This window comes from Terrapene carolina, unplaced genomic scaffold (genome assembly GCF_002925995.2).
Source record: "Terrapene carolina triunguis isolate 2854851 unplaced genomic scaffold, T_m_triunguis-2.0 Scaffold558, whole genome shotgun sequence".
In the NCBI taxonomy this organism is placed as follows: Eukaryota; Metazoa; Chordata; order Testudines; family Emydidae; genus Terrapene; species Terrapene triunguis.
In genome coordinates, this window is record NW_020664909.1 from 6,780,122 (window position 1) to 6,807,292 (window position 27,171).

Genomic DNA, 27,171 nt, shown 5'->3' on the forward strand with positions numbered 1-27,171 from the left:
TATTATACTGAGCGCGTGACCTTCTTCCTCTAATTTTATAATTGTGTTAAGAAAGTGATCAGATGTGTCTGGCACTGTTGCTTTTTGAGAAGTTCATGCTGCTTATTTCTCATGGAACTACAGATAAACTTTAGGCTTACTCAGCAACTATTAACAGGATCTACTTTCTTCCCTCTCTCTGGGCTGGTTTACACTACGGGGTTAGGTCAAATTTAGCTGCGTTAAGTCGATTTTAAAATGAATGCGTCTACACAACCAACCCCGTTCCGTCGACCTAAAGGGCTCTTAAAATCGACTTCTGTACTCCTCCCCAACGAGGTGAGTAGTGCTAAAATCGACTTTGCTGAGTCGAATTTGGGGTAGTGCAGACACAATTCGGCGGTATTGGCATCCAGGAGCTATCCCAGAGTGCACCAATGTCACCGCTCTGGACAGCACTTTGAATTCCAATGCACTAGCCAGGTACACAGGAAAAGCCTCAGGAAATTTTGAATTTCATTTCCTGTTCGCAGGGCCGGCTCCAGGCACCAGCCGACCAAGCACGTGCTTGGCCGCCCCTTGCAAGGTGCCGCCCCAATCTTGGGGTGGCGGGGCGGTGCTCGGGGGTTTTTAAAATTTTTTTTTGGTTTGGCAGGGCGGCGCTCGGGGTTTTTTTTGTTTTGTTTTTGTTTCAGCGGGGTGGCGCTTGGGGGGGGTGTTGTTTTTGTTTCGCCGGCCGGCACGGGGGGGGGGGGGGATTGTTACGGCGGGGCGGCACTCTTTTTGTTTTTGCTTGGGGCGGCAAAAAAGTTAGAGCCGACCCTGCCTGTTCGGTCAGCATGGCAAGCTCAGCAGCACAAGTGTTTTTTCTTTCTAATAAAGTTCTGTGGGTTTTTTGGTTTTTGTTTTTTTATAATCTGATCGGGTTTTTTTAGTGGTCTAAAAAACCCCCAAGGTTGGTTCGTGCTCATCTTGTTTATTCTCAAGCTTCCCCAGGAAAGGGGGTGTAGGGCTTGGGAGAATATTAGGGGAAAGTAGGAACTCCAAGTGGTCCTTTCCCTGAGTTTTGTCTAATCACTTGGTGGTGGCAGCGTTACCTAATCCAAGGTACAAGGGAGAATTTGTGCCTTGGGGAGCTTTTAACCTAAGCTGGTAGAAATAAGCTTAGGGGATCTTTCATGCGGGTCCCCACATCTGTACCCTAGAGTTCAGAGTGGGGAGGGAACCCTGACAACAGGTAACCATACAGTTTCCCCAGAATCGCAAATGAGCTCCAGCATGGACTGAAAGGGAGACACTGGATCCGATTGCTGTATGGGGAGAAGACTCTGTGCAGGCCGAACTCTGATCACACAGGGCATGGTGGACAGAGGCTACAACAGGGACACACAGCAGTGCCACGTGAAAATCAAGTAGCTCAGGCAAGCCTACCAAAAGACAAAGGAGGCAAATGGTCGCTCCGGGTCAGAGCCCCATACATGCCACTTCTATGATCAGAAGCATGGCATTCTAGGGGGGGACCCTACCACTACCACACCACTGTCCATGGACACCTGCAATGGGGGAGTGTCACGCAACATGGAGAAGGATTTTGCAGATGAGGAAGAGGAGAGGCGGAGAATGCACAGCAGGCAAGTGGTGAATCCGTTCTCCCCAGCAGCCAGGAACTTTTCATCACCCTGGAGCCAATACCCTCCCAAGGCAGGATCCCCGACCCTGAAGCCAGAGAAGGCCCCTCTAGTGAGTGCACATTTGTAACTGCAGTACAGGGTTTAAAAGCAATAGTGTTTAATGTTTGATTTGTCCTGAAGAATTGGGATGCATTCGCAGCCAGTACAGCTACTGGAAAAGTCTGTTAACGTGTCTGGGGATGGAGCGGGAATCCTCCAGCGACATCTCCATGAAGCTCTCCTGGAGGTACTCTGAAAGCCTTTGCAGACGGTTTCTGGGGAGGGCTGCCTTATTTTATCCTCCACAGGAGGACACTTTACCACGCCAAGCCAGTAGCAAGTAGTCTGGAATCATTGCAGCACAAAGCATGGCAGTGAATGGTCCTGGGTTTTGGTCACATTCAAGCAACATTTGGTCTATATATTTCTGTGTTAGCCTCAGGAGAGTGATATCATTCATGGTTACCTGGTTGAAATAGGGGAATTTTTGTAAGGGAACAGTAAAAGGACTCACCTGAAAACCACAGCCCCTCCTTTTAAATGTGAAACCCAACTGGCATTGCTTGCTATGGGAAAGGAGGGCGCTGCAGTTTGAAACCATTTCCACATGTTATGAAGGCGGAAGAAGCCAACCCCGCGTACCCATTGGCTTACCATGGCTGCCTGGAAACCGAATTCTGTTGCCCAGCCATGTGTGATGTGTTAGCATACCGGCAGGCACTCAATATAAAAGGCAAAAGGCGGCCTTGTACCTAAAGCACACGTGCTGTCTGCTGTGAATTGCTTAATTCACTGTGAGAGAGTCTTCCTTTTGTTCTCAGAAATGTATCATCTTAAATTTTACTCTCACTTTTTATCTCCTCCCAGGTGCAAGTGTTCCTACGCTCCCCCTATCATCTCCATCCCTGAGGTTATCACAGATTAAATGGTGAAAAAAAACCGCACTCGCGATGACATGTTTTCCGAGCTCATGCAATCTTCCCGCGCTGATAGGGCACAGCTAAATGCATGGAGGCATTCAGTGGCAGAGGCCAGGAAAGCATTAAGTGAGCGCGATGAGCAGAGGCAGGAGGTGATGCTGAGGCTAATGGGGGAGCAAACAGATATGATGAGGTGTCTGGTGGAGCTGCAGGAAAGCCAACAAAAGCACAGACCCCCCCCTGCATCCACTGTACAACTGACACGGGGGAGGCTCCGGCCACCCATCCACTCCTCTCCAGAGGATGGCCCAAGCAACAGAAGGCTGTCATTCAAACAGCTTTGATTTGTAGTATGGCTACAATAAGCAATGTGACCTTGTCCTTCCCTCCTCCCCCACCCCACCCAGGCTACCTTGTCAGTTATCTCACTTTTTTTTAATTAATAAAGAACAAATGCATGGTTTCAAAAGAATAGTTATTTTATTTCCTTTGCCAGCTGTGATCGAAGCGGGGAGGGTGGTTGGCTTACAGGGAATTAAAATCAACAAAGGGGAGAGGTTGCATCCAGGGGAAACACACACAACTGTCACACCGAAGCCTGGCCAGTCATGAAACTGATGCGCAGCATGCCTAGCTGTGCTCTTCTAGTTGCCCTGGTGTCTGGCTGTGCAAAATCGGATGCCAGGCGATTTGCCTCAACCTCCCACCCCTCCATAAACATCTTTCCCCTTACTCTCACAGCAATAACAATGGGAATGTTGGTTGCACTGAGGTCTAACCTAGTCAGCAAACAGCGCCAGTGAGCTTTTAAATGTCCAAAGGCACATTCTACCACCATTCTGCACTTGCTCAGCCTATAGTTGAACTGCTCCTTACTACTGTCCAGGCTGCCTGTGTACAGCTTCAAGAGCCATGGGAGCAAGGGGTAGGCTGGGTCCCCAAGGATAACTATTGGCATTTCAACATCCCCAATGGTAATTTTCTGGTCTGGGAAGTAAGTCCCTTCTTGCATCTGCTCGAACAGCCTGGAGTTCCTAAAGATGTGAGCATCATGCACCTTTCCCGGCCATCCCACGTTGATGTCAGTGAAACGTCCCTTGTGATCCACCAGTGCTTGCAGCACCATTGAGAAGTACCCCTTGCGGTTTACATACTGGTTGACAAGGTGGTCCAGTGCCAAGACAGAGATATGAGTTCCGTCTATCGCCCCACCACAGTTAGGGAACCCCACTGCAGCAAAGCCATCCAGTATGACCTACACATTTCCCAGAGTCACTACCCTTGATAACAGAATGTCAGTGATTGCATTGGCTACTTTGATCACAGCAGTCCCCACAGTAGATTTGCCCACTCCAAATTGATTCCCAACTGACCGGTAGCAGTCAGGCGTTGAAGCTTCCACAGGGCTATCGCCACTCACTTCTCAACTGTCAGGGCAGCTCTCATCTTGGTATTCCTGTGCTTCAGGGCGGGGGAAAGCAACTCACAAAGTTCAAGGAAAGTGACCTTACGCCTGCGAAACTTTCGCAGCCACTGTGAATCATCCCATACCGGCAACACTATGCGGTCCCACCAGTCTGTGCTTGTTTGCCAGGCCCAGAATAGGCGTTCCACTGTATCAACCAGCCCCACTGCTTCTATGATGTCCCAATTGCCACAGCCTGTGTTTTCAGGAATGTCTGTGTCCATGTCCTCCTCACAATCGTCCTCGTGCTGGCATCTCTTAGCCAGTTTTGCACATACTGCAGGATAATGTGCGAGGTGTTTACAATGTTCACAACAGCAGCGGTGAGCTGAGCGGGCTCCATGCTTGCCATGCTATGGTGTCTGCATGGGTAACCCAGGCAAAAAGGCACAAAACGATTGTCTGCCGTTGCTTTCACGGAGGGAGGGAGGGGAGACTGACGATATGTACCCCAAACCACCCACAACAATGTTTTTGCCCCATCAGGCATTGGGATCTTAACCCAGAATTCCAATGGGCAGCGGAGACTGTGGGAACTGTGGGATAGCTACCCACAGTGCAACGCTCCGTGAGTCGATGTTAGCCAGGGTATTGAGGATGCACTCCACTGACTTAATGCGCTTAGTGGGGATGTACACAATCAACTGTATAAAATCGATTTCTAAAGATTAAGTCAAGTTTATAGAAGTCAATTTTGTAATGTAGACATACCCCCCCTCTCACTCTATTTTATTTTGGTTTTTGGAGAATGGTATCAGATCTGTGTCTTTCCTGTAATCTGGTTCCATTGGTGTTTCTCTGTTTTTTTTTTTTTTTTTTTTTTAAAGTGTCAACAGTTGAGGAAGTTTATTAGCTAACCTGTTAGCATGCTGGGCTACAGGATGCTGGTATACAATGTGCTGAGTTGTCATTTGCATGTGTGCATATCCACCCACTCCCTAAGTAATGATGGGCTGTCAGGCCAAGATGAAAAGCCTGGCTAACAGTGAGACTGAAACCAACATAGCTAATCATGCCTCACCAGCAAAAACTATAGACCTGCAAAAACCTTGAGCCACATCTTAGCCTGAGCAGCCAGTGTACCAGAGGAAGGAAGGGATAAAGATGCTTTTGTCATAGCAACAGGGTTAGCCTTTGGTCAATGAGTATTTCTTGAGTATCTATCCCTGAAGCATCATCCCATGGTAGTATTTAGTAACCATTTTCTGGAAAAGGAATTGCCACAATATTTCCATCTGGTACCAGGATAAGGAGACCCAAAAAATCACATTAATGTTTTTTTTATTTGAGATTTCCAACTCAGTTTTGTTTACTCAGGACTGGAGGTTTGGCTAATTCTGACAGTTTTGAATTAGGAGCTCAAATGCCTGGAAAAACTAAAGAAGGATAAGTTGTTGGATGCCTGTCTAAACAGAACTCTGAACATTTTGAAGTTCATCCATTTCTATTTGGTAATCTAGGTAGAGTGAGGCCTGGTCTACACTACACGGTTAGGCCAATGTAAGCTGCCTTACGTTGACCTAGCTGTGGAAGTGTCGTCACTAAAATTTGGCTCCCACCGGCATAAGTGCCTCTCTACGCTGATTTAGTAACACCACCTCCCTGAGCAGCGTAGAGTTATAGTCAATGTAATTAGGTTGACATCATGTCAGTGTGGACACTGCGTTGCTTATGGAGACTGTTACTGGCTTTGAGGAGCAGTCCCATGCTGCCCCAACACTGACAATACAATCAATACAAGTGCTCCAGGTGAGGATGCGCATTGCTGACACAAGGAGCAGAGTGTGCACACGCACAAGCTACTTAATAACTGCAGTGGCTATATGCCAACATAATTTAGTAGTGTAGAAATTGGCTGAGGCACCGAGAGGCTGTGCAGAACACTTACTAGACTCCCAAGCTCGTATCAAAATTCTTTTTTAAATGCAGGCAGATACGCGGCATGCCTACCCAATACATACTGTAATAGAAGTGTGACACAGGAGTGCTGATAAGAGATAGGAAATATATTTCCTGTCTCCAGATACATGGCATCCATCAGCTCTACAAAGATAATTCCCCTTTCAAAATGAAGGGTTTATGTAGCTCACTATGTTGTGCCTATAAGTGCAGTGCTCAACAGGGGAATTAGCAGTCTAAGGGCTCTGTCCCCCTGGATAGGGCACACAATAAGCAGCCTAAGGGCTCTGTGAGTAGACCCGCTGGCCTCAAGTGAGTAGGCCACCAGTCCCCAAAAGGAGGAGGTGGCAAGGGAGTAAGGGGACCCAGGCCTGCTCTAGTCCACTGGGTCCCAGCTCAGGGCCTTGACAGTGGCCGAGGGTTCCGCCACTTGGTCATCGGGGATCCCACCGAAACATGTGGACCTAGACTCTGACAACACAACTGAACTAATATCTGGTGTCCCTGGGCTACTTCTTACTACCCCTTCTGAGTGTACCTTGGTCTCTTGGAGTTCCTCCGTCTCCCTGGGGAGAGTCCTCAGAACAGTTGCCACGTGCATTAGATGGTCCTCCCAGCGGCGACTGTATACCACCACATCGTCGAGATAAGTGGTGGCTACTCAGTGTGGGGCTGGAATAGGCGGCCCATTAGTCGCTGGAATGTTTCAGGGGTGCCATGAAGGCTGAAAGGCATCCGGGTGAATTGATAGAGCCTGCTTGGGGTGACAAAGGTTCTTTTTCCCCTTGATCCTGGATCAAGTGGGTTTTGCCAATAACTCTTGATGAGATCGAGGGTTGTTATGTACCGGGCCTCTCAGAGTCAATTGAGCAGCTTGTCAATCTAGGGCATTGGGTAGGCATCGAATTTGGAGAAGGCATTGACCTTCCGAAAATCGATGCAGAAGCAAAGGGTCCTTTCCAGCTTTGGGACCAGCACTATGGGGTTGCGCCACGTGCTCTTCGACCTTTTGATAACCCTTAGGTCCACCATCACCTGGACCTCCTTCTCTACCACCTCCCACATTCGCTGCAGGAGGGGTCACGTTGTCTCATGGATTACCTCTCCTGATTTTGTCATGATGGTGTGCCGGACCAGGGTGCTTTGGCCCAGTAAGGCCGTGAAGGTCCTGGGAAAGGTCTTCAACAGGCATAGGGCCTGCTGCTCCTATATGAGGGTGTCTCTGAGTAGGGGCTTTTTGGAGTAAGCGGTCCCAGGGACCTGGGGACCCAGGTCTGGTTTGGGAGGTATGGGGCAATCAGCAGCCCTTCCCACTTGTGCCACAGCTTCAGGAGATTGACGTGGTATAGCTGTCACTTCCTCTGTCGTTCGCGTTGCCGGATTTCATAGGTGACGGATTAACTCATATTGCCTCTGCCATTGGGCTAGGAGTTTTGACTCCTCCAAGGGAAGTAAGAGGAGAACCCAATCACTGGGTTCAAAGGCCTGTGTCCAGGCTCCCTTGTTGTATGTTCTCACCTGTGCCCCCCTAGGCAGCCTGCAAGCTCTCCCTCGCCAGGCATCCTATAACTGTAGCAAATATTGTAGAGGCCCTGGGCCTGTGACGATGTCTGTTCCAAGGTTTCCCACATTAGGTTGAGCAGGTCCAGAGGCTAGCAACTGTACAGCAGTTTGAAGGGTGAGAACTTTGTGGAGGATTAGGACACCTCCCTGATGGTGAGCAGCAGGGATGGGATTAATTGGTCCCACTGGAGCAGGTCCCTGGGTGGAAACTTGCAGAGCATGTCCTTCAGCATTCTGTTGAACTGCTTGACCAGTCCATCAGTTTGGGGGTGATAGACTGAAGTCTGCAGCTTCTTGATCCCAGAAGCCCATGGACATGGTGGAGTTGCCAGGATGTAAAATCTGCTCCCTGGTCAGTAAGGATCTCTCGGGGCAAGCCCACCCAGCCGAAGACCTTCAAAACTTCCACCGCAATGGTTCGAGTGGTGGTGTTCCTTAGCGGGATGGTCTTGGGGAAGCGGGTGGTGTAATCCATAGTCACCAGGATATAGAGGAACCTGGAGATGCTCTGGGCGAGGGGCCCCACCAGGTACATTGCTCTCAAAGGGGGACCAGGGGAGCCTTTCATACTTCCCAAAAGATCGCCAGGGTAATGTCCAAGGTGTCACCCATTACGCCTTTTCTCACCCATAGTTTCAGGCCTCGTCATTTGGTAGCCCATAATAGGCCGCCTGGGCTGTCCTAAACCCTGTCTATATTTAGTGGGTTAAAGGTTAGTTCAGTCTCCATGCCCACTCAGATGTTTAACCTCTTTGCTAAGATGGCCGTCTTGACAGGAATTTGGCAATGTGAGGATCTGCTCACTATGAACTGGGCTGAGAACACATTTTACACAGATCACCGAATCTAATAGGCTCTGAAAAGATAGATTTTGCCTCTACCAACTTGATCTGATGACTGAGAGGCAAAGTGTGAGAGTTTTCTGTATATTTCGCTAGATTGCAGGCTTGGGGTATTTTGTTTTTGTTTTTTTGAGGTTTTTTAAAGTATCAGTGCTTGATTAACAAAAAATAGAACTGTGCTGACGAGACTCCAAACAGGCGTGGGGATTTGGTGCTTATATACAATTAATCTCTTGTGCTAACTCGGAGGCTCCATGAGAAAGAGTTAAGCTGTTCTTTCTCTATATAGGACATGCACAACAGGGAGCCCATTAACACTCAGCCACCACTGGGTCTTTTTTTTTTTTTTTTTTTTTTTTAACTACTCTGGTCACAGCTCTAAGCCTGGGTACAACTTTAGGAACGAACACTAGAAAATTAGGCAAAAATCCTACAATGACTATAATTTGTTTCCATTTAACTTCTAGGAGGCCCTGGGCCCAGGCCTGTATAAGTGCAGAAAAGTAGTGGGGAGAAGAAAACAAAGGAGGGTGCAATGTCATAGGAGTTGTGCACCAGCCTCTCTGTAACCCAAGAACCTGTAGATGCCAACTGGCAAGGGGGTTCAGAGGGGTTACAGGGATCTCTTGGGTCTGGCATCTACAGTCTAGTTCCCCAATGTGTGTTATGTGAGATCTCAAAAGCTGGTGTCACATTGGTCATCAATACCCTTGCAGAATGCATTTACGAATGTTGCATAAGGAGTTATGTAGATACCCTGAAAATATGTTCTTTCTTACAGCTTGTTTCTAAGTATTGGTCACCAGCAAAGATGAAAAACAGGTTTTCTGTCAGACAAGAGGTGTTCAGCCATCTGTTTACATGTAAACTGAGCATTCTCTCTTTCACAATGGGCAATTATTAGCATTTTATGTTAAATGCTACTGAAGAGCTGATGGGAACTTCAGAAAGACACTAATGGGAAGAGAGAAACAGCAGAAGAGGGGGATCCCTGTCTCGGGGTGCAGATCAAAGGCTTACTCTAGTCTACAAAAAAGACACCCAGGCACCCTTCACTGAGGAAGTAAATGGACAGCAAGTTTGCTTGATGGAAAAAGGGATCTCAGCCAGGCTTGGTAGAAAAGACTGGCAAGAACTTTGGTTGAGATAAGCTTCTTTAGATGGGAGGTTAACCTGCTAGTTAAGTTTAGTCTCTAGAAAGTGTGTTATGATTTTGTTTTATAAGTAATCATTTGTTTCCAAAATTCTTACTCACAAGCACTTGGGTCTTTGTTCTTTGATAATAAACTTATTCTTGTTTTCATGATAAATATAGCTAAGTGCTGTGGTGTTAAGCACAGTGATGGTCCTGAGTTGGATCTTACAAGCTGGTGTGTACTGTTCCCTTGGGAACTGCAGGTCACTTAATTCTGTAAGTGTTCTGTGGATAAGGGGCTGGACACTGCAGGGTTGGTGTGTGCCTATCGTTACCAATAGAGAGAGAACAAGGCCTGGAAGGCAGCGCTTGTGCTGCCAGAGGCTGGTGGTTTCAGGGAGCTGATCCACGACAGGCACAGACAAGACGTCATCATGCTAAAGGCAGGAGGTGGTGAGGTGCCTCACAAACCTGGCAACCCACGGGGAGCATTGCACTCCTTTAAAGTGACAAAGAGGCAGCTCTACTGTCCTAAACCTAAACATCAGCCTAGCTACTTTCATGAACACTGAACTCTAGAGATAACGAAGACCAAAACCCTTTATTTAAGCCACTACACAAAATAAACTTGGGGAATTCAGATAAAATGGATCCCTGACCTAAAACTCCCAGCTTTGGGGTTAGCAGCCAACCTTCTCCCTACTCCCACCCACAAAAAACTAACCAACAAAACAAAACAGCAACACCTAGTTCTAGTACAGATGAGCAAATTCACACACCAAAAACTTATTTCTTGGGTCTGTTTTTTAGTATTCAGTTCCTATGCAATTTTTCTCAATGCACTGTGACAACATAGACCCTACAATAACACCAGAAGCTTGCATTGGAATAAAACTTAAAACAAAACAAAATCTGGACTTGCTAGCCCTGTAACTAGTCCAGTGCAACTGGTCTAAGTGGCTACCCTTATTAGGCAACATCCTGATTTTTATTAAATCTTCCGAAATATATTGAGCAGAGTTCTGTTCCACTGCTCCTAGCACATCAGCTCCTTTAAGCAACCTTTGCCTCTTAGAGCAGGTTTCAACATGCGTTGCGCTGCCATGCTAGAGAAAGAGCTTTCATTCCCAGGCCCTGTCCCTTGCTCACTATGCTTACAGGGTTAAAAGCCCCACAGAGACAGTCAACAGATCGTGTGAGGAGGGAGTTCCTCAAGTGAGTCAGTGGAGACTCCTCAGTGTGTGTGGGCATTAGTGGTGGACATTTTCCCCTGTTCCCCTGAGAACTGTTCAGCTCTAAAGAGCACTGGAGAAAGCAGACATTAAAACTGGAGACGGGGGAGTTATGTTTTGAGCTGGTTTCAAATATCCTTAAAAACTCCCAGCAAAATTAAATTGAAGCAACCAAATTCTGCATGTTTTGGGTTGGAAACCATGAAAAAAAATTGGCTGGAGAGAAGGAAATTAAATGATTAGTTACTAAACAAAGGTTAACACTGAAAGGCTAAATAGGAGCACTATTTACTTCCAGTTAATTATTTTAGTTGAATTATATGGTGCTTCTGCTGAAGGGAATGATACACAATCTTTCAGGATTTGTGTGGCATTTGTATCAAAACCAGATTATGTGAGGCATTTCTATGCACTTATTTTGACAGATTAATCACACTAAATGCAAAAGGGGACAGCTCTTGCTCTGGATGTAATGAGAAGACATTAGTGTGCAGCTGGCAAGGCTGATGAGGTGTTTAAAGGGGGTTTGTTCAGTAGTAGTTGCATCTCGTAAGGAACGGGGCAATTTATTTTCATCCTTTTATGACAGGATTTTGCTTTAGAATGTCAGCTGTGTGCAGTTGCTGGCGGCTGTTCTCTTTAGTCACTCACCAGAGCTCTGTGGCCTGTAAAAAGAAAATGGGGCACTAAAGGAATTATGACATTATGCAACGATAATTAGGTAATACTCCCTAGCACCAGGAGTTTAACAAGAACATTATCCTTTTGTATCTAGAATAGTGTTCATAATCTTCAGAATTAGTTAAAAAGCTCTAAACATTGCCCTCCCAATGGCCATTCAAACAATTCTTCCTAATTAATTTATTTGCAAGTACTTTAAACAGTCACTTCTGATGTGAATGCACAACTGATTTTAACAGGGCTGAGACTCACCTTTGCACTGAATCAGAATTAACATAAAGCAGGTTAGATGTGACGGCTGATGTTTCTATTCAGCCAGTACTATCAAAGCTGTGTACATTAGTAATAATTGGAGAATTTGCATAATGCCTTGTATACCAAAGCAATTTCCTAACCACGTAAAAGCAGCGCCACTGAAATGCAGACAACTGTGGGAGAGTGTGAGCCAACCAATTAGCACAAAGCACACTGCTTAACAGCAGTGGCAGAACTAACAGGGATGGCAACTGTCCCCCCCCGCCTCCCAGGCCTGGTGTGGTTAGGTGTATGTGTGGTGCCTTTTCAAACCTATTATGCAATTGATAGGAGGTGCAGGACATGAATTTTCACACGGACTGGTGAGCGAGCCTGCCCCCCACTCAGCCTCAGTGGCAGCTCCTGTCCCATGGGGCTAGGCCCAGCCTCCCACTCTGGGCAGTGCAATGGGGCACACCACATCACACAGTGCTGTGACCTCATGCACAATGTCGCAACAGCACTCACTTTGATCTGGCTGCCCCTCTGTCATGATACAGGGCAGCCGGGCCAAACCTGAATGGTCCCACAGGTCAGGTCACAACACTTAGAATAGGGAGCTGGGTCCAGTGCCATGGGACAGGAGCTGCCCCTGTGGGGTGAATGTGGGGCACGCTTGCTCAATTGCTCTCCCTTCCCTCCCCTCCCCCTGGGCCAATGTAAGGGTTGCGGTGGTGGGGTGGAGGGTGCTGCTGCAGGTGGTCCGTTCCCCCTCAGTAGGGCGAGGAGGAGATTATAGCAGTGGAATGCACACATTGAATAGAGAAGCACCACCAATGACCCATTACTTTCCCCTTGCCCCCAGTTGCACTCTGCCACTGCTTAACAATGTGGGGAGGAAAAATTTTGGCAAGGAACACTAACGGTGAACCCTCACTCTTAGTAAGAATACCTTGGGCTCATTAAGGGGCTATGCAAACAAGCAGGATCTTGGTTTTAAGTTTGCATCTGAAGGATTCCTATATAGTAAACTGCACAGAACTCTATTTAGCTACATCAGAAGGGTTGAGTTGACTCTACCAGGATGATAAACTTGTAAATCTAGAGAGTCTAGGGATTTCAATCCAAGGCATAGACTATTAAACACACCCCACACCTTTTAAAACACTTAAGAAACCTGATAAAATAGAAGGAAGAGGTTAAGTATTTGCTCTGGTCAAGTATCAGATTTTGATAGCTTAGACTAACTGTCTGAGGTTTACAGCTAATCCAGTGGTCATGAAGTAAGTTGCCTGTAACAGAAAGAACATCTGATGTGTTTCAGGTATTCACAGGGGCTACCAATCTGCCAGTGATACCCTGCAGGGGTACCCAGGGTTGTGACACACATCACTACCACCTGCCCCAGTGCAAGGAAACCTTGTCTGTGCCCGCTGCGGGTCAGCTCCTCAACTCCACTGGCTACGCAAGCACTCCCTTCCTAGGCCTTGCAAGCCCTGCTGTTACTTTACAAGTAACAGGCTCCCTTGAGTCCTCCAAACATCTCCCTGAAGTGTCCAACGCCATGGCCATTGGACACTTGCAGTATTTACAGAATTGCTGTTCCCAAAGAATCAATACACCCCAGCTTACCAGTTACAGCTCTTACCACTGCTACGCTTAACACACAGCACTTAGATGTGTTTATACTGAGATCAAGTATAAGTGTATTTAACAAAGCCTAGAGATTCAAGTAATAGCAAGTATTGGAAAGCAATGATTATATATAAACTAAAATCATAACACTCATTCTAGAGCTTAGACTTAACAAGATACTCACCTCACTTGTATCATAATGGTCACCCAAAATCCATGCACCACTTTATAGCCAGGGTTGCCTGTGATCCTCCCCTCATGAAATTCAGGCTGGCAGCTTCCTTTGCACATCAAGATAAACCAGAACAATTCTTGGTCTTTATTATTCATAAACAGGGCACCCTGCCCCCTGCTGTTTTTTTTCCATTCCGTAGATTTCCTCTTTTGTCAATTTCACAATCTTATTTAGTCCTTGGCTAAGTAGGCAAATAGTGTGTGGAATAAAATACACAATACACAAATGGCCTGACAGGGAGATAGCTGTCTGTTACCTCTTGCCTGAAAGAAACATGTCGGAGATATGTCACCTCTCAGTGACTGCCTTAATTCCTGGACCTTAAGAACATATAGGTTTCAGTATAGATACATAGCTTCTTAAATACTATCCATACATACATTTCACAATTATTGTGGCAACCAGGGAGCAACTGGCTCTCTGTAGTGACCCTCACATGCCACCCTTCCATGAACTATTATGCAGATATCCAACCCTGGGTCCCCACTTATTTCCTTTCACTTTTTTAAAAACCTGTTTCCCAGTGAAAAAATTGTGGATAGTTTAAAAAAAACAAAACTGGGATTTCTGCACATTTTCAAAATGATAATTTTCAACCAACTTTGAATTGGTAAAACTTTTATTTTGAAATTTAAAATGGAGACATTAGAAATTGTTTTTCCACAAAATGTTTGGCGTCAAAACCAAAAATCATCCCAAAAATATAAAATTGGACCAGCTTTCATTTTTACAGTACCTAAATAAATGAGGTCCAATCTTGGTTGGGCCTTCTAGGAAATACTGTAATATAAATTTACAAATAATTAATAATAGATTAGAAGAGCCCACACTCTGAATCTGATCACTCCTTTTATTGCTACAAAGATGGAAACAAACTTTGTGTTGAGTTTGAGGAGCTGAACAAGAAAACAGGGATTAAAAAAAAAAAAAAAAAAGGAAGGAAGGAAGATTTCCACTTTTCCCCCACAAAGAAAAAAATATTTACGGAGAAGACAGGAGCTGTTTTTTTCCCCTTTTTTTCTTTCCTTCCAGAAATTGGGTGTCTTGACAAAACTTCTTTTTCTGGGACACAAAGTGCCAAGATTTGTTCTTTCAATGCATTTTCATAGTTACTGCTTCTCAATATTGCCTTTTAGAATACATTGAGCACTGGATCTTGGGAGTGAACATGTACATTGATAACTGGATGGGGGCAGCACTGCTCTTAAATATTAACTGCAGAAAGTACTGGAAATTTCAAGAAGCAGCAACCAATAAATCCAAGGGTACGTCTACACTACGAGATTAATTCGAATTTAGATAATTCGAATTTGGGAAACAGATTGTATAAATTCGATTGTGCGCGGCCACACTAAGCACATTAATTCGGTTTTTAACCACATTAATTCGGTGGTGTGCGGCCACACTACCCCATTAATTTTAACCACATTAATTCGGTGGTGTGCGGCCACACTACCCCTAATTCGAATTTACAAAATCGATTTTGGTGCTACTCCGCTCGTCGGGGTGGAGTACAGAAATCGATTTTAAGTGCCCTTTAATTCGAAGTAACTGGCTCCGTTGTGTGGACGGGTTAAGGATTAATTCGGATTAACGCAGCTAAATCCGAATTAAAGTCGTAGTGTAGACCAGGCCCAAGAGTCAATTTCTAATAATTGAAAGAAATTGGTCACACAGGGAATACATTTCATTATTTTAAGAGTCAGATGTTTTTGAACATACAGACACCTGAAGATAAAGGAAATTCAGGCCAAGATTTACAAACAGAGTAATCCATTTGTAGGTGCCCAATTTGACATTTGAAAAGGGCCTGATTTTCAGTGCCGAACATGCACCCTGGTCCCAGCCAGGACATCACCCATTAACAACAGATGTGCTGTCAAGAGTGCATGCTTTGTTTGATGACACAACCAGGCATTGGCACCAGAAGGATTGCAAGAAGTATGTATGGGGAGGATAACATGGTGGGAGGGGGGCAGAAGCAACCCAGACAGGCCAAATTTGAATGGTGTTGCAACCCCGTGAACCAGGAAGGAACAACCTGGCCAATTCTGAGAGAATGGTGCTACAACCTGGGCACAGGGTCACAACGCCACTCAAATTTGGCCTAGTCACCCCTCATCATGCCAACCGAGAAGGGGTTCCACCCTTATGCCACCCCTTCATTGTCCCCCTGCCAAGTTAAGGTGCTCAAAAGTGGGGGGCAGGGAGGGCAATGGTATCTCCAAGGAACATGCTACCAGATTATCTGGCACAAACACTAATAATGTGAGATGATGCTAAAAGCATCATGTGATAGATCAGCAGGAATATGGTATGAAATGGAAGGAGAAATAACCAAGGATGACATATGTCAAGCAATAATACAAGCTACAATTAATGGATGGAGAAGTTAACCCTTCTCACCTGCATTTTAATAGTATAAAAGAACTGTCTACAATTTAGGGAGCACTAGAGTTGAAAAACCACAGGAACAAGAAGTCAGGTGTGGAAAGGATAAATGCAAAGTGTCTTCAAATGACTACAGCAGAAAGTCAGAGAAATCATTCTGGCCACAGATGAAAGAGGAAGCAAGTGAGGAGACTTCCGGAGATACAGAGAAGCTCAGTGGAAAGAATCCAGGCCCTTGGGAGTCCTCACTGACGTTGGGAACACAGCCACATGATCATTCATAATGGATTGTTCCTGCAACTTCTCAGAAGTAGTGACCCTGGAAGATACCACAGTTTCATATGTGACAATGTTAAATCTCAGTTCCTGGACTTTTCTGAAAGTCATGAATATCATCATAAGACATGCAGCCTTAGATACACCTAGAAATGAACAGATTAGAAGTCCATACACTGAAGGACTTGATCAAAAAGCAATTTATTTAAGAGAACGTCAATACTTAGCTCTTCTCAACAGAGCAACACTGCTGCAATGTGAACAGTCGCCAGCAAAATTTCTAGCAGACTTACCATAGTCAAAGGGTAACACAACTCTGTTTGAGAGACAGGTAATAGACATCTCTAAACACTGAACAAAGTCATAACAGATGCACAAGATGTTTACCACATTAAAAAAAAAAGATGTCTAGAATATGACAGGAAGGTTGTGTATGTTATGAGATGAATTCTAGGTTATTTTTCTCACTGTAACAAGAAAATAGCTAAAGTTCACCAGAAAGCATATTAGCCTCTGGAGCCTGGGGACCTAGCTGACAGTACAATGATATAACCAGCCAGAGTGCACTTAGCCAAACCATTATACAACACAGTTATAAAGAAATCTTCTAAAGCTTAGGTCTGTACTTGCTGTTATGGGGAAGTCCTTTACAATTTAACAGATTGAGATTTTTTTTTAAACCATCTTGCAGAGTGCAATAGAAAAATCTGATTATACAATTCTTTAGGGAATTAAAATCTATGGAAAGGATGTAATTCTCTAATAGAGTTTATAGGTTATTAGAGTAGTTTCTATAGAATCCGATTCAATATTTGTAGAACATAGACCAGTTTAATTTCTATTGCATTCCACAGGATTTTCTATAAAGATGAACTAAATGTTAAGGGTCCTTTGAATATGGGGCCCAAACAATGTAACCCAATCTTCAAAGTTGACAATTCATAATTTACTAATAAGATGCCTTGTAATATCCAAGTGTTGCATACCAAAAATGTGAGTTACTTTATATACACAAGATAAGTTTTTGCAGCATCACTTGGGCACAATAAACTGATTGAGGGGGCAAATGATTTTTGTTGGTTTGTGTCTCAGACTAGCAGAGACTGTGTGTATAGATACATAGACACACACACACTCTCTTTCTCTCTCTCTATTTTAAACATGAGAGACAATGGTGGTGTCATTTCCAGCTGTAGTAAGAAAGATGGTCAGTGTTGTTCCTATATATTTATCTGCTCCCTCTAGATCTTTATGTAGAATCTGCTTAATTTATTGATACAAAAGCTTTTATTACTGCTTTACCAAGCAAACAACAAGGCTATGGGAGAGCAAGATCTGTTTTTTCCATGAAACAAGAAAAAGTCAAAGTTTTAATACCAGAAACTTGATTGCTGGTGATGGTAATGATAGAAGCAGGGCTCAGACTGGGAAAGAAAGAAGTGGTACTGCTAAGTTACATATTCCACCACGTTTCCCTTTACACAAAACTCTGCACACTTGCGATACCAAAACACTGCTCACAGTAGACGGAGTGAATATTCATAACATGATCACCCTTCTCCTTTCCTGTGTGCTTTGACCAGAAGTTAAGCCTGAAGCCTAGTGATATCAATGTGAACATTGTTAATTTTCCAAATGATGTAAAGGAGCAGTTCACACCTCTCTTGAATTATAGCAAGCTGTCTACAGATTCAAATAGACATCATTTGTTAACATTAGATCTTTCACATCTTGAAGATTCTGTTTGCAATTACAAGAACTAGAAACTTTTTTAAAAAAAGGAAAGCTTAGATTCCGGAGCAAAAGAAGACTGTTTCCAGGAAAAAGAGGCACAACTTGGCTAAGTCACTATGAACCAACCCAATTCAGCACTGGATACCAGAGACAGAAAGACAAACATGTGGGACTGTGTCAAAATACATGATTTTGTTTACATGGCTACATAACTATCCTACCAAGCATAAAACTAATATTCTTTTAAATGAAATTCCATGTTATCAACCAATTTTTGCTTAAAATTTTTCTGCTGTGCCCTCACCTCCTGGAAGTCCTGCAGTGTATTCACCAGTCTCTCTTTAAAATGTTTCCTTAGATACTTTTTTAAATGGTCCCTCTTGAATCTATCTTTTCTTATTCTCATCTCTTCAGTGATATCAGATAAACTACTTAAGTATTACATTAAGCTGTAAGTACTTTGTTCATGTCACCTCTTGGTCATCAGCTTTCAAAGCTATTCTTATCACTGTCTCCTCATATATAACCCCCTCCCCCTCCTTGCTGTGGAGATTCCATTCCTCTGGACTTCAACCTTTCTCGGGTGGGATGACAAAAAAGACACTATTCTCCAAATGAGGTCTATCCAGTGCTTTCTGAAATGTTAGCAGAAAATCACTGGAATAGAATAGAAAAGTAAAAAAAGATCAACAGGATTTTGGCTTGTAGCAGTGGAGGACTAATTATAACCTACATTTTACAATCCAATTTTCTTATCATACGACAGTCATTTATTCCTTTGGCTAGTTTTCTTTAAGGCCATAATAAGTAGCATAAGAACTTGGATAGCAAGATCCTATTTTCAGTATATTGTTCCCTATGCCAAATGAGTATGAAAATCTCATTCTTCACAGGTCACAGGAACCTAACCAACTGATTCTTGCATTATTTACTTACTACATTTAACAGAGATGAATAGAACAAGTAGCTTATCTATAAGCTAGTGGAAGTGCATGGCAACACATTGATTAAATGATCAAATAAGTCTTTGAATACAACTTTTCATATCAAAGTAAATCTCATTAAAGTATTGTAGCCAATTTTAACAAGATTTCATCTACATTTGGGTTGTAAGGATTTTCTCCTTACACTAAATCAAACCCTAACTGCCTGTACCATTATGATTCGGTTTCTTTTATAAACTGACAAATAAGACATCCTTATCTATAGGTTAGGATGAGAACATTTAATTAGTAGCAATTTAACATTTAGGAAATATTTCCATATTGATATTCCTGTTTAAGAATGATTCAAAAAACCATGTTGTCATTTATAGTCAATGCACTAGGCATTAAAATCTCTAGAAAGGCCTACTGCATTAGGGTCAATGTAATCTCGCTTCTTGAATGTGTTTGTGCCCACAACATATATGAGATCTCTGAAACATGATCTGTGTCATGCACACAGAGTTGCTGAAGGAACACAACTTCAAAACTAGTTAAATGTGTATAAACAAAGGAGCTTTTGCCTGGAAGTACATCCATGGAGTGCACGGTGGAGGACCAGGTGGCCATTCAGCATGTCCAGGGAGCAGAGAAAATAAGAGAACCAGTAGGGGCGTGAGCCCACAGGATTGTTTTATAGATAGATAAACATTTTATTAAGGCAAAGTTACAATAAAACATTAACATATTACATCATATATTACTTGTTACATATTGATATTACTTGTATATGTACATTACTAATTAATATTCAAAGAACCTGGCTAAAGATTCTGGTTTGCTGGCTGGGGAACCCTCATCTTGTGAGTATGCTAGAAAGAGTGACCAAATTTCTAAATATTACTCCTCTTTTTGGTGCTTCTCTTGTATTATACTTGGTGTGAAAGCTTTTCCATTACAAGGACAGTCTATATTTTACTATACACAATTCAACAATAACGTGCCCTCATGGAGTCTGACTCTAGCAGACTCTCTCTTTGTCCTATGCCCTTCCCACTGGTTTTCTCCCTCACTTGTGCTGCCTTTTTTGACCCAGCAGTTTAAAGATAGATAAGAAGTCTTTCTGATGGAAGTTTGCCAGTATGGGGATACTACGTTAATCATGCCCCACCACCCGCATACACACACAAACCAACTTATAGTACAGACAGTTCCCTTCGCCTCCAAAAGACTGTATTAAATATAACTTGCGGCTTACAGAAGCATTGTCCAAATCAAGCATTAGAATATAGCTCGCTCTGGCCAGGCCCAGTGGAAGCAGATCAAGTTCTGCCCAATGACTGTATAGACTCCTCTAAGCAGGGCACGCAAGGGCAGATCCTCGCCTGATGTGACGTGCTATTGCTTGATTGACTTTAACTGACTAGGGTGGTTTACATAAGTTTAGGATGTGAGCTCAGTCTCCTTGTGACCACACATTCAACAGTGATCCTTGCAGCTCTCAAATTCTGCTTGCAGCCAGACACCTATAGATGAATATATAGTTAATTTGACTGAAAGCAATAAGGGACTGACATGCACCTTTTGAGGTGAGGGTACGATTTGAAATGTCATAAGTGCTGAAATGATTTTGCAAGCCCAAAGGCATGAAGTTTCTGTTTTGTTTCTGCATAAAAATTATACCCACCCCCCAAACAGATTAATTGATAACAAATTTCACTGAAAATGTTGCAAATTTTTCAAGTCTTGTGCTACCCAGCGCCATAGAAAAATAAACACTATTTTTTATGATTTTGAAGAAGGGACACTTTTGATTCAGACTTCACAAGAAATCTCTTAGGAAACTTGTGGAGTTTAGGCATAACCCTCCCTCCCTCCCCACATCTCCAAACAATTTTAGCAATTGTTAAACATGATTTTATCAATAAGGAGGATAAGTTGAGTTTTGACATTTACATTTGGCTTCTATTATGATTGCCCTCAAGACAATCTTGCTTGAATCACAGGCCTCACTATTCCCCAGAAGAATCTCCAGTGGCCTAGCTAGGTTTGAGGGCCTGTCTCCTAGAAGAAAAATGTGCTGCTTTCTACCATGAAGAAAATGTGAGAGAAGATGGATGTGCCCTGGGCCCTCTCAATTATGTATTCTAACAGGCGTGTACACAAATGAGGAGCATCTAACAAAATATTCCACATAATTAAAATGGATGGCAAGAACTGCTGGATGTCTAAAACAATCTGTATTTAAACAGCAGATGTTTTTGTTTAAGCCTGTTGCTTTAAAGGAAGCTATGTCTTCTGCAGTAAGATGCCACAGAATCTTGAAATCCTGAGTTTCTAGCGTCTCTGAAATGGTTGCCAAGAGGAATGATTGGAGCTTTCAATCAATGATCACAGACTGGAAATACCATTCCTGAGCAGGAAGCAATGGCAAAGCATCGTAGGAGTGTGGTGACAAGATGATGTACAGTAAATCCTTAGCTTTGACTAAAACGTACATGGCAAAAGTATTTTACCCATGTCTGTCTGGAGCTTCCCATTTGGCTAGAAGCAATAAGGTTAGCAAGTAAAAGCTAAATATATAGAAACACTATAAAATGGATCTGATTTGATTTCTGACCTGATGTTAATATAACTTTCCCTTTACCAGGTGTTGTTTTAGAGAGAAAGAGTGTGTATGTGTGTGTGTGTGTGTGTGTGTGTGTGTGTGTGTTTGTGGTGTGTAGGGAAAACAGACACAGAGGGGGGAAAAGCAAGAAATCCAAGAAGTAGCCTGTGAGCATAGCATATGACCCCTGAAAAATCTAGAAAGGGGGCTTTTTGGGATCTAGTTTTGGCTGGTTTGGGGCAGTCAGCTAAGAAGTTATTTTTATTTCTGGTTCCTCCTGCATTCAGATAAGCAGGATGTTGTACATTATTTGTATATAAATAAGGTTGCAGAAAATACCAGACTCCATCAATTTCTGTCCCTAACTAGAACATCCCCAGAACCCTGAACTCTGACTAGCTGCTGGGTCAAAAAAGGCAGCACAAGTGAGAGAGAAAACCAGTGGGAAAGGCACAGTGCAAAGAGAGAGTCTGCTAGAGTCAGACTCCTTGAGGGCAAGTAGTCAGGGCAGCTGCTTTGCAAAAGGCCATGTACACTGTGTGGGTGGCGAGAAGCTGAGCCTGAGGAGCAGAAAGCAGACTGTTTTCTCTAACTCTGAAGCATGTTGCAGCAGCTTAGTGAGATTGTTAACCCTCCAATAGGGAAGGCCTGGCCATGTTAATTATAGAAAGGGGAAATTGGGAGGCAAAACTCATTTTTATTTTAATTGTATATGTAACGGATTCGGTCACAGAGATCCCTTGGGACTGTCACCTGATGTGCTGAAATAACCTCTGAGCCTGTTTTCCCTGCCAGCTTCCAGAACCCTATCTTGCTGAGCCAGACACGCTAGCCTGCTGCAACACAGACCCAGGGTCTGGGCCACAGCCCAAGACTTAACTGAAAATAGCTCAGCAAGTTACCTGTCTCCAGCACCCAGACACCCAGTTCCCAATAGGATCCAAACCCCAAATAAATCTGTTTTACTCTGGATAAAACTTATACAGGGTAAATTCATAAATTGTCTGCCCTCTATAACACTGATAGAGAGATATGCATGGCTGTTTGCTCCACCAGGTATTAATCACTTACTCTGGGTTTATTAATAAACAAAAGTGATTTTAAGTACAAAAATAGGATTTAAGTGGTTTCAAGTAACAGCCAGAACAAAGTAAGTCATAAAGCAAAATAAAACAAAACATGCAAATCTAAGCCTAATACATTAAGAAACTGATTACAGGTAATATCTCACCCTCAGAGATGTTCCAGTAAGCTTCTTTTACAGACTAGACTCCTTCCTAGTCTGGGCCCGTTCCTTTCCCTGGGTACAGTCTTTGTTAGATCCAGCAGACATCTCAGGGGTTCTCTCATGACTGGCAGCCCCTTTTGTCCAGCTCCACCCCCTTTTATAGCTTTGGCACAAGGCAGGAATCTTTTGTCTGTGCTTGTCCCCACTCCCGCCTCATCAATGGAAAAGTACAAGGATTAAGATGGATTCCAGTATCATGTGACATGGTCACATGTCACTGTAAGACCTCTAGTCTCCATTCTTCCTGGGTTGGCCCACACGTACATAGAAAGGTTTGCAGGTAAATAAACCATTTACAACCAGTTGTCCTAGTCAATGGGAGCCAAATCAAGATTCTAAACCACGATTAATGGCCCACACTTTGCATAATTACAATAGGACCTCAGAGTTATACTTCATATTTCTAGCTTCAGATACAAGAATAATACATGCATACAAATAGGAGGAATATATTCAGTAGATTATAACCTTTGTTATGATACCGTACAAGAAACCTTTTGCATAAAGCATATTCCAGTTACATCATATTCACACTCATAAGCATATTTCCATAAAGCATATAGAGTGCAACATGGCAGTATACGTTGAATGCTGTTTGATTTTAGTCAAACTGTTTTAGTTAAATTGTCTCAGCTGGTATGATTCACTGACTTTTTTTTTATTTAAATGTGATAATTGGGAAAGAGTCATTTATATTTTGCTATTCTCAGTTTTGTATTTTCATGTAACAGGGCTTTTAAAAAAAAAAATCTATATACTTAACTGAGTGGCTGGTTAATTGGTTAGCTGACTAGCTACCTGAAGTGATTTCAACAGAGGAGGAGGAAGAGTCTGCATGGATTTCAACTGAAGATTTCTATAAGCAAGTGGAGGGCAGATGTTGCTTTACGATTCAGCAGACTACAGATTTGGTGATCAAGGACTCAGACTCAGGTGAACTCAACCTGAGCTTTTGGGAACTCGGAGTTTCTCCTCACTATGTTTCTATGGGGACTGACTTGTTTAGATTTAATTTGTTTTTTATTTGTGTTATGTATAACTGTGAAGATAATGTATGTGGCTTATAAAGTAGCCATGTTATGTTGTAGAAAATTAAGTTGTAGTTATTAATTATTATGTTTCTTTATCATACGATTTTATAAAATTGGTACTTGAAAATTAAGTTAATTCCTTTTGTTCATTTTGGGACTTGAATGTGGGAAGGTTGATCCTGTGTAATCCTTCCTGAAAATCCTTGGAGACTGAACTCTGGGTCTCCAGGTGCTTTTCCATGGGGGCTGGGGTTTTTTAGACACTGGGGAAGGGCAATAAAGTAATCTCTAGCCCACCCAAAGGTTACACTTACACATTACATAACCAATTACACTCTTATTTTTCACTGCTGCTTGGCACAGTGCCATTTCATTCCAAACCTATTGAAGTACAAATTATTGGGGACATGTATTTTTGGCTCTATTATTTTTGCTTAAGGTGTATTTTAAGTAGTAGTGGTTATTTGGCCTTTAAAATTAAGAATAAATAATGTAATTTGACTTAATGGAAATAAAATGTTGTAAGTAATGGTATAAAACGGAATGAAGGGACATTTAGACTGCATATAAGTAAAATACAATTATTAGACTGTATAATAGCCACCAGATAGAAGAGGTGACTGTTTCTGTAATATGATTTATTTCAGAGTAAATCAGACAAATTTGAATATACTATATAACCTGTTATTGTATTGACAGGGAATAAAAAAAGATATATATATAGATAGATAGATAGATAAAGATCTGCCACTTGTGTGACTCTGGGCAAGTCACAGCTCTCTCTCTGCTTCAGTTCCCCATCCGTAAAATAGAGAACATAATTCTGCTCTCACTAAGGATATATTTACACAGCAAAAGCTGTGCACAGGCTAGTGGATCCAGCTTGACTCCAGCTAGTCTAGGTAACAATAGCAGTGAAGACTGCACAACATGGGTCATACAAGCCTGGCACAGACTAGAGGTAAATACTCAACTTGCTAGCCCATGCTGTGCTGGCTTCAAGCTAGCTTGGTAGGCTAGCCTGTGCACAGCTTTTGTTGTATAGAAGTGCCCTATGGGTGTTGTGAAAGTACATTCATGTATGTTTTAGACGTGCGCAAATACTAGAGTAATGAGCGGAAGAATAAAACAAACAAATAGCAAACTTAATCCAATTTTCAAGACGATTTCTTAATATCGTTATTAAAAATCATGAGCACAGCCTTAGTTTTCCAAACATGCCCCTTAAAGTACTCAAAAGGAAGTTTAGCTATATCTAAATAGCCACACTTATTTGCAAGCAGCTCAAATTATATTAACACAACTCTCTGCAGTGTTAGGTCTGTGAGCAACTCAAAGCAGATCACAGGTTGCATAATAAAATAAAATGTGTACTCTTATAACTAAACAAAGCTTACCTTATTCAAGTCAAAGGTATTAAACACTTGATCAACATATGTGTCTGCCTGTGGATTCAGACCATGCAGATCCAGAAGTGTCTTGAATTCATAGAGACTAAGTTGCCCAGATGGGCACTCCCTCATAAATTTGGTGTACCATTGATGGATCTCTGGAGCATTGATATCATCTGCTGCTGATGCACCGGCTCCCATAGTATCACACAATGAGTATCTTTTTTTCAATGTTTATTCATAAACTTATGTTTCTCAACTTCAGTGGCTTGCACCCAACTAAAATTCAAACTCAAGCCCTGCCCCTAAAGAGCTAATGTAAACCTCTTATGAGACAGAGCCGATACAAGCCAATTAAAAATAGAAACCTAAGTGAGATTACCGTCACTACCCAGTTTTAAACCAGAAAGGTTTTGTAACATGTTTAAAGTCAAAGCTAATAGGGATACTTAAAAGATTGTTTCTTCAAATTCCCAAGCATGTGATTCTATCCAGTAGTTTTTTTCCACTGATAGTTAAGGCAACTACTAGCAAAAATATGTTAGCATATCCTCAAACTGGTTGTCTTTAAACTGTATGGTAACTATTAATGACACACAAAAGTCTAATCCCTAAATGGTTGTAACTAATGGCTACAATGCATGTTGTAAGTAAGAAGGAAAAGGTCAGGAATTAACGGGCATGTGTGATGCGAAGGAGAACTCAGACAGCAAAGCTGTGGGTGAGTGGAGCCTTTTCTAAACCAAAGTTCTGTTGGACTCCCTCCTGATGTGCTTCCTGAATAGTGCTCAGAACCCAATTTCTTTGACTTCTAGTCTTCTAACACTGATGGATTAAATAAATCCAGCACTCTGCCCTGGTTTTATTCCAGGTCTCAGACATACAGTGGTGCTTGTATGTTACCTCCATCATAATTTGCTTATACAGTTTTGTATAGGACATACACAAAAAGTGCTACATCCTTTAAAGGGATCCCGAAACAGATATTACATTATACTGGAATGGTATTTCATGTACTTAGCAATAGCTAAAAAGCCTATAAACAGCAGCTAAAATATATGGGGGGAAATGGATTTTGTAGTTCAGTAAAGGACTGTCCCACCTCTATGGAGAGACTGCAACAGAATATAATAAATGTAAAATAGAGAACGTAATTCTGTCTCTCACTAAGGATATGTTAGTTAGTATGTTAATAGCTGATAGTATAACTGATGGGAAAAGGTGGTGGTTTTATGGAATGCAATGGGGGCTAAAATTTATAATCTGCTGTAGTTTAACAGCTTCTATTAAACCCACAGACAAAGCATTCACTGACACTGCAGCAATTCCACAAAAATCACCTATCCCCAAAGCCACTGGTGATAGCACATTACTGCTTTTATAAACAGGAAAAAATACGAAACAATAAAAAAAAATAACTTTCGACTGTGTGGCTGGATTAAGGAAATATAAGAGAACACTGCCAGTTTTGAGAGAGTTTAAATGATGATTTGGGATCAGGTTGTGTACGGTAAACAAAATGAAGCAATCCAAAAACTGCCATCACCAGAGGCTGATGTGGCCCTAAAATGTACATTAGAAATTGCTAGATCAGTGGAGACAGCTAAAGATTAATAGATTCACAGATTCCAAGGCCACAATGGACCATTGTTCTCATCTAGTCTGACCTCCTGTGTAACACAGACCAATAAAATTCCCCAAAATAATTCACAGAATAAATCTTTTTAAAAAACATCCAATCTTGATTTTAAAATTGCCAGAGATGGGAATCCACCCTGACCCTCAGTAAATTGTTCCAATCGTTAATTACTCTCACTGTTAAAAAATTACACCTTATTTCCAGTCTGAATTTGTCTAGCTTCCACTTCCAGCTATTGGATCATGTTATACCTTTCCCTGCTAGACTGAAGAGCTCATTATCAAATATTTGTTCCCCACATAGGTACTTATAAACTGTGATCAAGTCACCCCTTAGCCATCTCTTTGTTAAACTAAACATATTGAGCACCTTGAGTCTATCACTATGAGGCAGGTTTTCT

General features: G+C 42.6%; 1 protein-coding gene across 1 annotated transcript in view; it reads right to left on the reverse strand.

Moving 5' to 3' along the window:
* GUCA1C (guanylate cyclase activator 1C) overlaps positions 1-25,333 on the reverse strand; it is a 36,260-nt gene extending 10,927 nt beyond the window's left edge. The window contains exon 1 of the mRNA XM_026659035.1: positions 25,139-25,333. Coding sequence (XP_026514820.1) covers positions 25,139-25,333 — 195 coding nt within the window. The remainder of the gene's footprint in view (positions 1-25,138) is intronic.
* Positions 25,334-27,171: the final 1,838 nt, after the last annotated feature.